Source organism: Marmota marmota, unplaced genomic scaffold (genome assembly GCF_001458135.2).
Source record: "Marmota marmota marmota unplaced genomic scaffold, marMar, whole genome shotgun sequence".
NCBI classification, from domain to species: domain Eukaryota; kingdom Metazoa; phylum Chordata; class Mammalia; order Rodentia; family Sciuridae; genus Marmota; species Marmota marmota.
The window spans coordinates 31,085,197-31,099,740 of record NW_025999842.1 but is presented as its reverse complement, the minus strand read 5'-3'; the positions used below and the strand labels follow the sequence as shown (position 1 = coordinate 31,099,740).

The following is a 14,544-nucleotide window of genomic DNA, read 5'->3' as shown; positions in this document are numbered from 1 at the left end:
AGATCCCAGGATTCTCGGGCCATAATGAAATATTTCCACACAAAGAAACAAATTTGTCTTCCTTCAGGGTAATTAAACTTCTCTAAAACCATTTAACAACTCTATTTCAGGGAATTTCTAAATAGGCTCTAGTGGTGGCATCAGAATCTCTCCATGCCCAGAGCTTCCACTTCCCTATATGTTGCATGCATGTGAGTTTTTAAGTGGTAATGCTTGCCCTCTGAAGAGAGGAATTGGAAAATGTAATTCATTCAGGTGGACATTCTCCAGCAGGAAAGGAATTTGCTAGATTTCCACCCTCCACCCCATCCCTTTCTTGGCAGGAGGCCAAATGACTGCTCAACACAGCCCTATCCCTACCTCCCTTTTTTCTTCCCATCTCTCACAGTATGAGACTGGAGCAAGTCATCCTTCACCCAAGGTCATAGCCTCACCCAAGGTTATAGCCTCAGCCTGGGGAGTAGTAGATAAGTGAATAATGAGTAATTCTCCAAGTGAAGTTTTCTCCTAAATTTGGCACAACATAAAGATTTCATCTTGCATGTAGTCAGTCCAACTGGACTATTGAGAAATACTTAAGACCAGCCCAGCCCTAGCAGAGAGCAGTGGGTAAGTTAACAGTATATACCAATGATTTGCAAAAACTTATCTCAAGTGTGCTATGCTGGTCCAAACCATTCAAATCACCTAATGTTAGCTGAGAAATTAACATACACTAAGCACTGTGAGAGATGTTTTCTATACCTGGTGGAATGAATATCAGAATCTTGGGGGCAGCTTTTTAAAACTGCAGACCCATTTCAATTCTTCTATAAATCTAAAGTTCTTTTAAAATACAAAATTTATTTATTAATAAAATCCCAATTACTTGGCTTCATTATTAGAAGTACTGAATCAGAAGCTCCTCAGATGAATATAATATGGTCAGAGAGCTTGGAAACCAGTTTTGGGGATTACTGAGATGACTAATATTAAGACCCATGCTAATCTAAACTACTCTTATAACTAAAACCCTGCCACTTGCAAAATGTAATGCATTCGTGGGTCATCAAATCAATTTTATGGATTACAAGCAATATTCATTTTTAAATAAAATGGAGACGTTCAAGTTACAGCACACATAGTAAGTTATTTACTTATGAATCTCTGAGGTACATACAACCTGATACTTATACACACATATATGTCTAGATTAAGGTCTATATTGGTATCACTGTAGATGTGGATATGAATATCTAGAAATAGATATAGGCAAACACATCCATCTGTCTACTACATCAGAGTGAAAACATGTATGTTTTACTTTATGACAATACCTAAAAACATGAAATTAGATGATCTAAATTAAATGCTTCCTGCTGCAATTTTAATGCCTTTTCCTCTCTTTTATTACCTCTCAATTTGGAAAAACTGAGAAAAAGACTTACCATCAGCCACAAACTCTCCATTATAAATTATAAATTGTCCCTCTCAGCTTCCCTTCCTCTCACTTAAGTGAAATATCTTTTCTTCACAGACAATGTCATTATTCTCTATTAAACCTTAAAATGAACATATTAAATTTGGGGTCTACAAAGGTGGTATTTTTAAAAATTTTTTTTGCAGTTATAGATGGATAGCATGCCTTTATTTTATTTGTGTATTTTTTTATGTGGTGCTGAGGATTGAACCCAGTGTCTCCCGCACCCAAGGCAAGCGCTCTGCCACTGAGCTACAGCCCCAGCCCCAAAGGTAGTGTTTTTAATGCTGTGCATGGTGTCTAGTCATTCTTTATTTACAGAAAAAATAATAATAAGAGGAAATGGGTTTGTAGAGCAGTCAGAAGGAATTCAGCCAGATATCATGAAAAATTTCCTGGTAGCCAAGACAGTACAAACTACAATGGGTCCATGGAAGGGGGGTGATGTTGAATCTCATACTCTGTAAGACTGTGAAAACAATCACCATTCTTTTCTGTCTGGAATTCTTCAGATGGAAGCCTGTCTGAAGGGTCAGAGTGCACTTCCAGGCCTATCATGACATTTCTGCCCTTCATCACAGAGACAGACCCAAAAGCACATTGAATACTTATCCTAAGCCCAATCACATAAACATCGGATCATTTCACAGTGTTTCTCAGCTGAAGGCACTGGTGATGTTTGGGGAGGGAAATTCATTATTGTGCAGGTCAACTGGTGCATTGAGAATGGTGCAACCTCCCCACAAGCCACTTAGCTTCTCTGGGTCTCATTATCTCATCACTAGAATAAAGGAAAATAATCTGTTCCTCTCAGAATTGTGAAATATATAATCAGCACCCAACAGGGCCTGCAAGTGTAAGAATTCATTAACTTTCTTACCCTTCCCTTTAAAATGTTAGAATCTGAAGAAATAAAGTTTTTAAGAGACCACATTTATGAAAGCTACAGCTCTACGTAGTTAGGCCATAGTCAGTAATTTCTGAAATCAGAAATCTTTGTTTATAGGGAACATAATGCAATTCCTCATCCTGATTAATATTCAGTCATGGTTGGTTTGGTTTGGTTTTGCTTTGCTACAAAATTTCTCTCTTACTGTTATTAAAATCTTCTTATTCACCTTTTCACTGATGGAACAGTGGTAAGGGTGTTCCTCCTCTCCTGCAAAGTGAAAGAAGAGGGAAAGAAATTATGCAACAAGAAACATTGTGTATACAACATCTATCACTAAATGGTAGTATAAATAGTTCAGTTTAGTATACTTTTAAAGACATATTTAGTTAGTTTAATAATCATCTTCTATTGTTTCTCTCAGAAAATACTGACCAAAATGGAACTTTTTGAGAATTAAAATGCTTTTTACTCCATCTGTTGCAGAAATGTGACACTGGATTCTTTCGCGCCCTGTCAGGAGAATGCTTACCCTGTGACTGTAACGGTAATTCCAATGAGTGCTCGGATGGCTCTGGATTCTGTGTGGTAAGTTGGGAACATGCAGGAGCAAACTGCTCTCTTTTTCCATCCTTCACTTTTTCCTGTAAAACACAACATGTGAACGCCTCCTGATTTTAAGTGGCCACCAAGGCATTTGCTTGAATGTGTATATGTGCTCAGAGGCTTGTGCCTCGCCACCCTCTGCAGCTGGTTTCCTGCTGTAGGCCAACAGTGATGGGATTATAGATGATACACAGAGGGGAACCACCCATCAAGATTCCTCTGTAATAGTATAGTTTGCCATATGTTTGACTTCATCACACATAAAGCAGAATAAAACAGTTGTTGCATAGCCTGTTATAAAATGTAAGATAATCAGGCCTATAGACCAAAATCAGTTTTTAAGTTTGAACCAAATGAAGATGAAGCTTTGGCCTTGTGATTTAATTCTGTGTTCAAGTCCCAAAGAGATTTTTTTCCTTAACTAAAATGAATTCCTCAAAAGGCTGTTCTTCAGTGAAACATGATACAGATAAAGACTGAAAAGCCTTCCATACCTGTTACATATTTCTCGTTTTCAATAAATGAAGAAATGACTTGGTAAATATGGCCACTGAAATATTTACTACAAGTGACTTCAGTAGAAGTCATGGGGGAGGCGGCATTTTTAAGTACTTATGCACTAAGATCATGGGTTGTTTTCCATCAGCCTTTTGATGTAGCAAGAAAACTCAAGTTTTAAGTTCCTATGTATGGGGCAAAAGAGCCTTTCTTAAACATCAAGAGTAGTTTTGCTTAAGCTACAAGAGCACTTATTTAAATACACTCAAAATTAGCATAATTGTCCCTATTAAACAGCCTCCAAGGTGCATATAGGAAGGTGCTATTTTACTCACACTTCACATTAAGATGCAAATCAGAATGCTTTCATTTATTTTTAAACCTTAAAGTTGCCATTTTTCTAGGGACAGAGAATTAAGAGGCATAATGCTAAATGTTGCTATCTCTTTGTAGTGTTTGTACAGTCCTCATATTTGTCTTCCCCTTCCCCCATCTTCTTAAACAACCATTACATCCAGGATGTCCTCCGTAGCAGTGTAGGCACATGCAGCTGCCAAAGTCTACCCCTATCTAATGCTTCCATCTCCGGTTTCCTGTTATTTTAATCCCAGTGACATTTGGAAAAGAAAAAAATCCCATGCATACACTTGAACTAATAATGTACATCTCTGATAATTTGACCAATTAAAATTTCTTCCGTTATCTGGTTTATTAAAACAAAACACAATAGGGACCCATCAAGCCTATCAGCTGCTGTTAAGCAACTGGTAAGATGAAAGACTGAAATAGACTAAAGGGGAACAAAGTCCCTTCTTCTGGTGCCTATCAAGAGAAGTGACAAAGCCTTTCTTCTTTACAATGACATTGTCAGGACAAAAGCAATCATGGTTTTATCTCTGACCTAGACATGAACTTCTGAGAGGGATGGTCATCGTGGGCTTTCTTCCCAGTTTCTGGAGCATATGAAGTTTTAATAAAATCCTTGGTATGGGCTAGGGTGTTTAACATTTATTTACATGTACACCCAGGGAAGTTCTTAATCTTCCTGCAATTACTTCATTCCAAGACAGAAAATTTAAATGAAAAGAAATAGCCGTTCTATTCTTCTTAATGGTAATTCCCTCATCCCACCCAGTCTAGAGAGAAATATACTTTATTCCCTGATTAAAGTTTAATATATACATATATGTATATTGTGTTTGAAATTTGAAGTAAAAAAAAAAATCTCCCACAATATATTCTCACAGAGATACCCATATTTGTATTCTTACAAATTTGATTTCAAAATGAAAAAGATATAATTTCTATTTAATTACATGTAAGTAAAGGAACAGAAAAGGCTTGCAAATACAGAAGTAATATTTGGTCACTTAATTGGCAAATGTATTGTCTATAGAGTCACACTGGAATGAAACTCATTTTTTCTGTTTCCTTTGATGTCCCTATTCCAGTCTACTAAGAGAGCAGGTTAAGGTGGGTTGGCTCCTACCCTGTCACCCCAGATTATCCTCAGCTTTCAGGGAGCCAGAGAAGCAGAGTCTCCAACACAAACACTTCGTGCATCGTATTATGATCACTAGTGTTTCAGTCCGTTTTTACAGGTTGCCTGATTTATCTCTCCAATCTTCCATAAGCAATCAAAAAGTAAAATCTTCTTTCAGTTTTTGCCTTTATTTTGAAGGGTTATGGAGCCCCTGTATCTTCAGTGTCTACTCCCATGTGCTTCTAATTATTCCTAAATTCCACTGTCAAGTTGATCTTATAATTTATAGACAGACTCTAACTAGTTAGTGAACTAACTCATTCACCAACATAATTATGCTACCATTTTAGACATCAGACAAGCAAAGACACTTCACTAGTAGAACACACATCTTCCCAATACAAAAAGGTGACTGAGTGAAAAAATGGCTTCAAAATCTATTATGTGTTGAACATTTTTTCTAAGAGGACCCTTTGCATTTTATCAGAACTACAGCGCCTTAGGCAGGGTTCTCGGTGGGGTGGGGCTCCAGAGGCTGGGCAATTCCAGTAGATAATGACCAGTCAGCTCTAGAAGGATCCCAGAAGGAAATACAAAATAAGATTGAGGGAGAAAAGCAGCTGGAAGCAGTCAGGTATCTGGAAGCAAGAATGTCTGGTCACAGATAAATCTGTATTTTTCTCCTAGCTCTAGAAGCTAGATACAGAGAACCAAGAAGGGGCCTAACTAAGGCAAGTTACCATCTAAAGAACTGACACTCAGCAATTTGGAGAAAGCCAGAAGCTCATGCCTAGTACTGGAGTAGAGCAAACCTAACTTGAAATTTATCACTGAGCTCCTCAGCTTCCTTTTGATTAAAAATTGATTTGTCTATTGACTTAATGCATACATTTAACAAATATTTTTTAAGCACCAGCTCTGTGTCAGACCTTTTCTATACTCTGTGTTAAGTACTCCCACTGTGTGAACTGAAGGATCATAGTGACAGAATACCTACCTGAAAATGCTTGTGAACATTACCAAAGTCATGAAGCTTAAGACCACTGGACTGGGCTGGGGTTACAACCCAGCTCAGTGGTAGAATGCTTGCCAAGCATGTGTGAGGCACTGGGTTTGAGTCTCAGAACTGCATATAAATAAGCAAAATAAAGGTACATCAACAACTAAAAAAAATATTTTTAAAAAAAAGACCATTGGACCTTTAGAAACATGACATAACTCCCATATGTTCTGTGACAATAGAATAAAAAAGATTTCAGGATTTGTGTCAGCATTTCAGAAAAAACAATCCTAAATGTGAAGCAAATATTCAGATTTGAAACATCAGAAGAGCTACAAAATTATCATTAAGATCTATAAAAAGCACATCAAAATGTTAGATATTTTGAGTGGTGGTTTTATTATCTTCTTTTAGCTTTTGAGTATTGTACACTTGTCTAAATTTTCTGAAACTCCCTGAGTAGTTTTATAATTAAAAATATATTGGTATTTGGGCTGGGGTGATAGAGCACTTACCTTGCATGTGTGGGGCACTGGGTTCAATCCTCAGCATCACATAAACAAATTGTGTTGTGTCCATCTACAACTAAACAAAATTTTCTTAAATATATTGGTATTCAAATGGAGTTTTAGCCAATTCTAAACACAATGGAGAAGGAAGGTAACTGAATATATTGAAAACTAATAGATTTTTATTATTCTCAAAGCCTAATTAAAATCCTGTCAGAAAAGGGAAATCATTTGTAATTTCTTTAGGCACTACTGTCTTATTTTTTTAATTCTCCTTTATTACATGTGATGGGCAGAAACAAACCATGTATGTTCCTATAAGACTAAACATGCGTAGCAAAAAAATCACACTCATTTCCAAACCAAGAAGGAACCAAGAAGGAACTGAAAATACCGACATATCTTATTGTACTTGCAATTGTAAAATTGATATCTAGAACAAGAGCATAATCCTTACACTTCAGTTTTGATAATTTTTCAATACATTGAAAATGTAAAAATCTGAAATTTTACAAATAGTGATCACTCTAATCCTGTGATAGCTAAAATTCTGATATAAAAGCAGACTTACTTAAAAGATTGATAAGGATGAATAGTTAAGTGAAGTCTCTATTTTTTTTCCTCATTAACATAAGAACGAGACAGAAGCTAGATTCTCTATCCATTGTTAATTCTCCCTTTCACAACCTGAGCTTGATCCTCCTCTTGTATTCTCCACCTCACTTAATGACAGAGCAATTCTGTGGGTCCCCAATGCTTGGTGCTTAGAAGTCCCAAATGCTTCATCAACTTCCATTTCTTCTAACTAACATTCATTTTGACACCATATACAACTAGTGCAAACTAGGACAGAGCCTTCTCTCTTCTATGCCTGCTACTGCCTTCATTCTGGACTTCAGCATCCCTTCCTGACTGCTGCCCCATCTTCCCAACTGTCCTTCCTCTAATCTGCCTCTTGAACAGCAGTGGAGATGTCTTTCAACAATACAACCTAATAAAGGGACCCTCTTTCTAAAATCCTCTAGAAGTTTCTACTCCAGCCACCCCGAGCACACTGCCACCTAAACTTGCCTAACCTTATTCCCCAGATTGTGTGTGTGTGTGTGTGTGTGTGTGTGTGTGTGTGTGTTGGTGGTGGTGGTGGTGGTGGTAGGGATCTAGATCTGAGAGTTCTTGAAGGATGACTTCAAACCTAGGTCACATGTTACCACCTCCAGTAATCCTTCAACTTTCTCAGGAGTCCTCCTGAGAGGATGCATTTTCCTTATCTTTGTCTGTAGCAGAAATGAGCTTCATACTTGACTCACTCATAGCCCTGAGCGCACAATATGTTTTACTTATCTCTCTGTTTCTTGCACAAGTCCATGAGTTCCTCAAAGGCAAAAAACAGGTTGTCTTCATCTTGGTAACAATCATATCTTATTGTCTATCATGATAGCAACTTAATCCAGGTTTATTAAGTACATGAATGCATTGGTTACTAAAATGACAAGATAATCTAAATGCAAAAAAATTTTAATTGTGTAATTTATGAAATACTTTGTTCATTCCTTTATTGAAGTACGTTATACTATTGGGCTTGGGCCCAACCCTTAGTACCAGTAAGCAGTGCTATCAATACTAGGTATTTCTGTCTAGATCTCTGCTTCTCAGAGTGTAGTCTAAATAAGCAGAATTAGCAATATATTAGAGCTTGTTAGAAATGAAGATTCCCAAATTTCACCCAAGATGTCCTAAATCAGAACTCATAGTGTCACCAGACCTTTAAGGGATTTGTGTGCACTTTGAGGAAGAAGAAGTACTGACTAATTCAGCGAAAAGCTTTCATCAAACTGTATGGTTTTACGTACTCTTTGTGCTCTTTTGATTGAAGATACTATCTCTATTGTTTGTATTTGCTAAGAGTTGCTTTGTGGCCTAAGATATGGTCTATTTTAGAGAAGGATCCATAGCTTCTGAGAAGAAAGTGTATTTCAGTCATTGATAGATGAAATATTTTATATATGTCTGTTAAGTCTGAATTATAAATTGTATATTTTTAGTTCTATAACTTCTATAGTTAGTTTTAGTTTGGAAAATCTATCCAGTGATGAGAGAGGCATGTTAAAGTTGCCTATCCAATATTATTGTGTTGTCATCTATTTGATTTTTGAAATTGTGAGGGGCTTGTTTGATGTATGTAGATTCTCCATTGTTTGGGCCATAAATGTTTAAGATTGTCATACTTTGTTGATGTATAATCCCCTTAAGCAGTATGAAATGGCCTTCTTTGTCCCTTCTGATTAACTTTGGCTTGAAGTCCATTTTATCTGATATGAAGATAGAAACCTCTGCTTGTTTATGAGATTCATGTGAATGATACGTTTTTTCCCATAATTTTACGTTCAGTATGTGGATGTCCCTGCCTAAGAGGTCTCTTGGATGGAACTGGAGACTATCCTGCTAAGTGAAATAAGCTAATCCTCAAAAAACAAGGGTCAAGTATTCTCTCTGATACGTGAATGCTAATATATAAGAAGGGAGGGGGAGACAAAAGTAGAAGTTCATTGTATTAAACAAAGGAGAATGAAGGAAAGGAAGGGTGGATTGGAGTAGGAAAGACAGTAAAATGAATTGGACATAATCTTCCTATGTTTATATATGAATGCACAACCAATGAAACTCCACATAATGTACAACCACAAAAATGGATCCTAATTAGAATAAGTTATACTCCATATATGTATATGTCAAAATATACTCTACTGTCATGTATATGTAAAAAGAACCAAAAATTTTTTTAAAAATGAAAAAATAAAGAATAAAGATACAAGAGCTTTTGTTCACTGAATTTTAAATTTAAACTGAAAAAATTATAATACTTACAAATTTATTTAAAAATAGCATAATAAATCTATTGCAAATTAACATAAATCATGTTTTTATAAAAGATAAGTGTATTTTACAAATTTAAAATATGTCTAATGTCTGGCTTAAAGGAAGGCAGTTGGATGACTAGTATGGGTGAGGCTCTGGGTTCAATCCTCAGCACCACAAAAATAAAAACAAAAAAGGAAGCAGTTGGATCCTTCTACCTGCTTCCACATCAGTCTGTGATGATGTGATGATGCCTATGTCAGGTACCTTCTAGAAAACCTTACCTCATGCACATGAGAAAATGAAAATCCAAAACATAGATGAAATATTAACTTATCTGGAAAACAGGTTTGACCTCTTTGTATATGCATTGAAATCCATCAATCTAGTTTTGCATAAAACATGCTGACAAATCACGTGAAGGCTAATCTGACTCTTTGCAGCTCTTTTCCTACATTAAAGGTAGAGGGGCCCTGACGACTGAAATGAAGTAAATCAAATTCCATGCATGTCTGATTTTGTCCAAATGAAGTCAACTATTATGCATAACTATAATGTACTGATAAAAGGAAATCCTAATCAAGTACCTATGCTCATGTGGTAACCAAATGTATTTCCTCTCTTGTGAAGGAGTTAGAGTTAGTGCCTGAATGTCTTTCTTAACACTTACCTGCAGTCAATTGTCTAACTGTAACTTTCTTAACCACTGGTTAGAATGTTTATTCTATCTTTCGTTTTTTATTTTTTAGTTGTCAATGGATCTTTATTTACTTATATGTGGTGCTGAGAATCGAACCCACTGCCTCACACATGCTAGGCAAGCGCTCTATTACTGAGCTATAACCCCAATCCTGTTCTATCTTTAAATGAGACAAGTTTTATTAAAATGTAAACTCTCTCCCCAACCACATATTTTTGTCATTTTGTTGCCTGTTTTTCAAATGGCAGAGTATTGAAGGTTAAGGGGAAATTTTGCAATCTCAGGGTAAAAGATTTTCAGAGCAAGGACAAAACTGACAGGCCATCTAGACTAAATCTTCATTTTACAGATAAGGGAATACAGACACAGGAAGGTCGAGCAACTTGTTCTAAAGTCAACCAGCTAGAAAATGAAAGAACTAGAGACCTTTTTCCCTGCCTCCAGCACTCTGTCTGCCAATCTCCCAGAACGTACATCAATGCCTTCTAGGGAATTTCATAACAAACCTTTAAAAGAAGGCAGATGAGGAAAGTCAGTGTTTGCACTCTGATCTTTTAGAGGTCAGGAGAGATTTGATGGCTTTGCCCTTGAGGGTAATTGCTGCCCATGGCTGCTATGGAAGAATTAAAGTTCCAACAAGGAATCCAAAGCATTCATCAAGCCATAAGGGGACAGAACTGGGAATTTTCTCATTTTTGCAGCTTGATAGTCAATTTGGGCACAAACCATGGCCTAACAACTTATGACGGGCCTGTTTTCTACACAGATGGCTTTCATGTGTCCAAAAAGGACTCAGACAAATTTGACCTAAGTCTATGAATCACCCTGCTACATTGCTTATGGCTTGGTTTCATGGAAGTTGGACAAGGATCTTAAATTTTCTCAGGGATGAGAGATTGCCACCAATTTTGAGCTTGCTTTGGGTACAGATTAATTTCCTCGATTTGCTCCAAACACTAGTTTGTTAATTTTTCCTTTCCCCTTTGCTTCATTTCTTTCCCCAACAAGTATTTCCTGAAGGCTGACTTAATACAAGACAGTTTCAGGAACTATGAAGGAAATATATTAACAATCTCTCTCTGCATATTATACTTTATTTTTCAGTGTTCTCATTGATCGGGCAGTCTGAAAAAGCCTCTAAATTCTATTATGTTACCCAATTCTAATCAGGGTCCATCCTAATGGCTGATAAAATGCCTAAAGAATCTTCAGTTGGGATAGTCTGCCATCCATATTAGGATTCTTCCCTTTTGACTACTGATTTATACTTCCATGTTAGTTAGTCTTTCATTGCTGTGACCAAAATACCTAACATGTACAGTGTAAAGGAGGAAAGATTTACTTTGGCTCAGAGCTTTACCATGGTTGTCTGGCTCCATTGCTCTGGACCTAAGTCGAGGAAGAACATTATGGTGAAGGGTTTTGTGGAGAAAAACTGCTCAGCTCATTATAGCCAAGAAGCAGGGATAAAACGGGAGGAAAAGGGCTGGGAACAAGAAATTACTCTTCCGGGGAAAACCCCTGTGACCTACTGTCTCCAACTAGACCTCACTGCCCACAATTTCCACAACTTTCCAATAATCCATTCAAACTTTTAATCCACAAAATGGATTAATTCACTGATGAGGTTAGAGCCCTGATGATCCACTCATTTCCTCAAAGCCCCACTTCTGAGCATGGTTATATTGGGGACCATGCCTTCAACACATGAGCCTTTGGGGTCCACTTCATACCCAAACCATAATGACCTCATGTGAAGCTCAAGCTGTTAGTAAAATAGTCTGACACCTTCTCATGCAGTCACTCTGATTTTAAAAAGGAGCTTTGTTTCTATTATTAGAGAAATAAGAGGAATTTATCAGCCTCACCTCTGGAGCCAGATTGCCTGAATCTGAATCTCACTTTCCTGCCTATTATCTGTGTGACTTTGAGAAATTTACTTATTTCTATCTCTTTATATGTAAAATGCGGGAGGGGTTAGGAACTTACCTCAGCATTGTTGTGAGAATGAAAGTGCTTAAAGCAGTTCATCACTGTTAAATTATTCAGAACCACAAATAGCATATAGACAAAAATAAAGGCTCGGAGTTCAAACTACTGCTTTCCATCTTGCTTTCCCCAAGGTTCCTCCACAGAACACTGCTTGGAAAAAAAAAAAAAAAAAAAGCAGTTGTTCCATTAAAGCTCTTGTATCTAAATGTTATTAGGCAATTAGGAGGGTGCTTCCTTGATAGCATTTTAATTCTTATGGTATAATTCTTCACTGAAAACCCTATTCAACCTTCACATACCCTGGTGAATGTAAAGATGAAAGTATTGTCATGCGAAAGATATTTTGTCTTGTGTCATTTCATTCAATCCCGCAGGAGAAGGCTGTGTCTGTTAGCATCACTGGCTCTTACAGCAATAAACCCATCAGCTCTGCAGCTACTGAGGACCAACTCCATTCACATTAATGGCAATTCAGTGCTGAAAGACACAGTGTATGGGGGAGAGGCACTGAGGCTAGGAACATGTACAATGTGAGTTGTGGGAAGAGGGAAGGACACAAGAGAGAAGAATAATGGAAGGTTTTCTGGAGATTTTGAAGCCTGGTCTGTTTCAAAATTGTATGAGGAAGAGGCATTACAGGTAGAAGGATCAGCCTGTTTTGCACTTTCCTTCCTATTTATTATCCTTACTACAAATGACAAAATCATGCAAATCAACCTATTTACTATTTCTTATGTGTTGTTATCCAGGATACTGACTTGTTTGCAGAATGTTCTTTATCTATCTGCCTTCTGCTTAATTTGTGTCACAGTCTGACATATTATTTTCCTCAATGCCTATAAATCCTTATTGTTCCCATTGTCACAGGCAAGCACCAAGGGGGTATTTTTTTTCCATTTCATATTCATCCCAAGTCAGTAAGCTGATGCTTCTGGAACATCCAGGATTTGATCTTTCTAATTATCTATCAGAATTGAAATGAGTAACGGATGCATAGTCCCTTCTGCACACAGACTCTCAAGAGAGTCCCCAGGCTGTTCATGTGCACACTGAAGTTCAGGATGAATTCATCTACCATTTGTCTACACTTGCTAGCATCATCTGGGGCTTACATGGCTCCTTTGTGCTGCCCCCCACCCCATCTATTCTATCAAGTGTGATGTCTCTTTGTTTAAAGTATTGCTGGGTTGCTACACTTGCTGTCTGCAAAATTTCTTCTGTCTCCTTACCAATCTTTCTTTTTTTGTCTCATAGCACTGCCAGAGGAACACGACAGGGGAGCATTGTGAAAAATGTCTGGATGGTTATATTGGAGATTCCATCAGAGGAGCACCCCACTTCTGCCAGCCATGCCCCTGTCCGTTACCCCACCTGGCCAAGTAAGTCCTAAAAGAAGATGGTCTCTTCTAATGTATATCCCCATTTTTCCCTATCTGAAATTTTTCCACAATCAAAACCTCATATTGAGATGGGACTGAAAAATATATAGAAAAAGTCTCTAATGCAAATGCACTTTGGGGAAACATAAGCATGTGCAATATATGTAATGAGGTGATGATTCTGTTCCCAAAATACTGGAGTGTCTCATCAGGTCATGAAAGGCTCCCAAGTTCCACAGCAAGGCTGGTCTCACCTTTTCTTAGCTATCTCTAGACCTAGAGAGATCTCAACTGGTATTGCCAACAGTCTCGTTATAATATAGCATTTTTGAGTAGTATCACTTCTTCTGACTCTCAGAGTAAAAATGTCCCTACATGAGGCAACCAGTTGTACTTTTCAATCAGAATTAGAACACAGATCAACAGAATGCATCTTTAAGGTCAGTTGGCTCACAGAAGACTCAAAAAAAAAAAAAGTTCTCACTAACTTCTGACTATATTTTAACCTAAGTAAGAAGTTGAAGAGAATATACATGCATATTAATGGAAAAAGTAGAATTATTTTTCATCACGTAAAATGTTTAAATCCAGTAACAAAGTCATGTCTGTCCATTTTATTGACTGAAAAGTGGTGGTAAGTAAAATTTAAATGGGGTAATGATGATTGGTTTTCCAAATAGCAACCAATTCTCCAATTTTCTGATACCAACTGGGTGTCCTATAATCAATTCAGTTCTGACTGTTAGTATCTGGAGTTAGTGCATACCCCTGAGGTTAAGGAGTCAGTTTCACAAGACTGCTCCCATTTCAGCTTCCAATCAAAAATGGGGTCTCCTAGCTACCCAAACTTAGGTCCAGCAGACTACAAAGGTGGGGGCTCCTTGAACCCTTCCCTCAGATTAATGACTAGAATGACTCATAGAACTCAGAACAGTACTATACTTATGATTACAAATTTATTATAAAGAACTTAGGAACAATCAAAGGAATAATTATAAGGAAAATGTGGAGGGGAGACAGAAGGAGAGGGTACAGAATCCACACCTACTCCAAAGACACATCCAGGTGTACACAATGACTTCCTAAAAAAGCTGAAGTATCTCTCAATTCCCCACTTCTCTCTCTCTCTCTCTCTCTCTCTCTCTCTCTCTCTCTCTCTCTCTCTCTCTCTCC

General features: G+C 37.3%; 1 protein-coding gene across 3 annotated transcripts in view; it reads left to right on the top strand.

Moving 5' to 3' along the window:
• The window catches only part of Lama4 (laminin subunit alpha 4), a 134,829-nt gene that overhangs the window by 31,887 nt on the left and 88,398 nt on the right, over nt 1-14,544 (top strand). For all 3 annotated transcript variants that reach the window (XM_048790451.1, XM_015500351.2, XM_048790501.1), the window contains 2 exons: nt 2,835-2,936; nt 13,247-13,371. In XM_048790451.1, the coding sequence (XP_048646408.1) occupies nt 2,835-2,936; nt 13,247-13,371 (227 nt within the window). The remainder of the gene's footprint in view (nt 1-2,834; nt 2,937-13,246; nt 13,372-14,544) is intronic.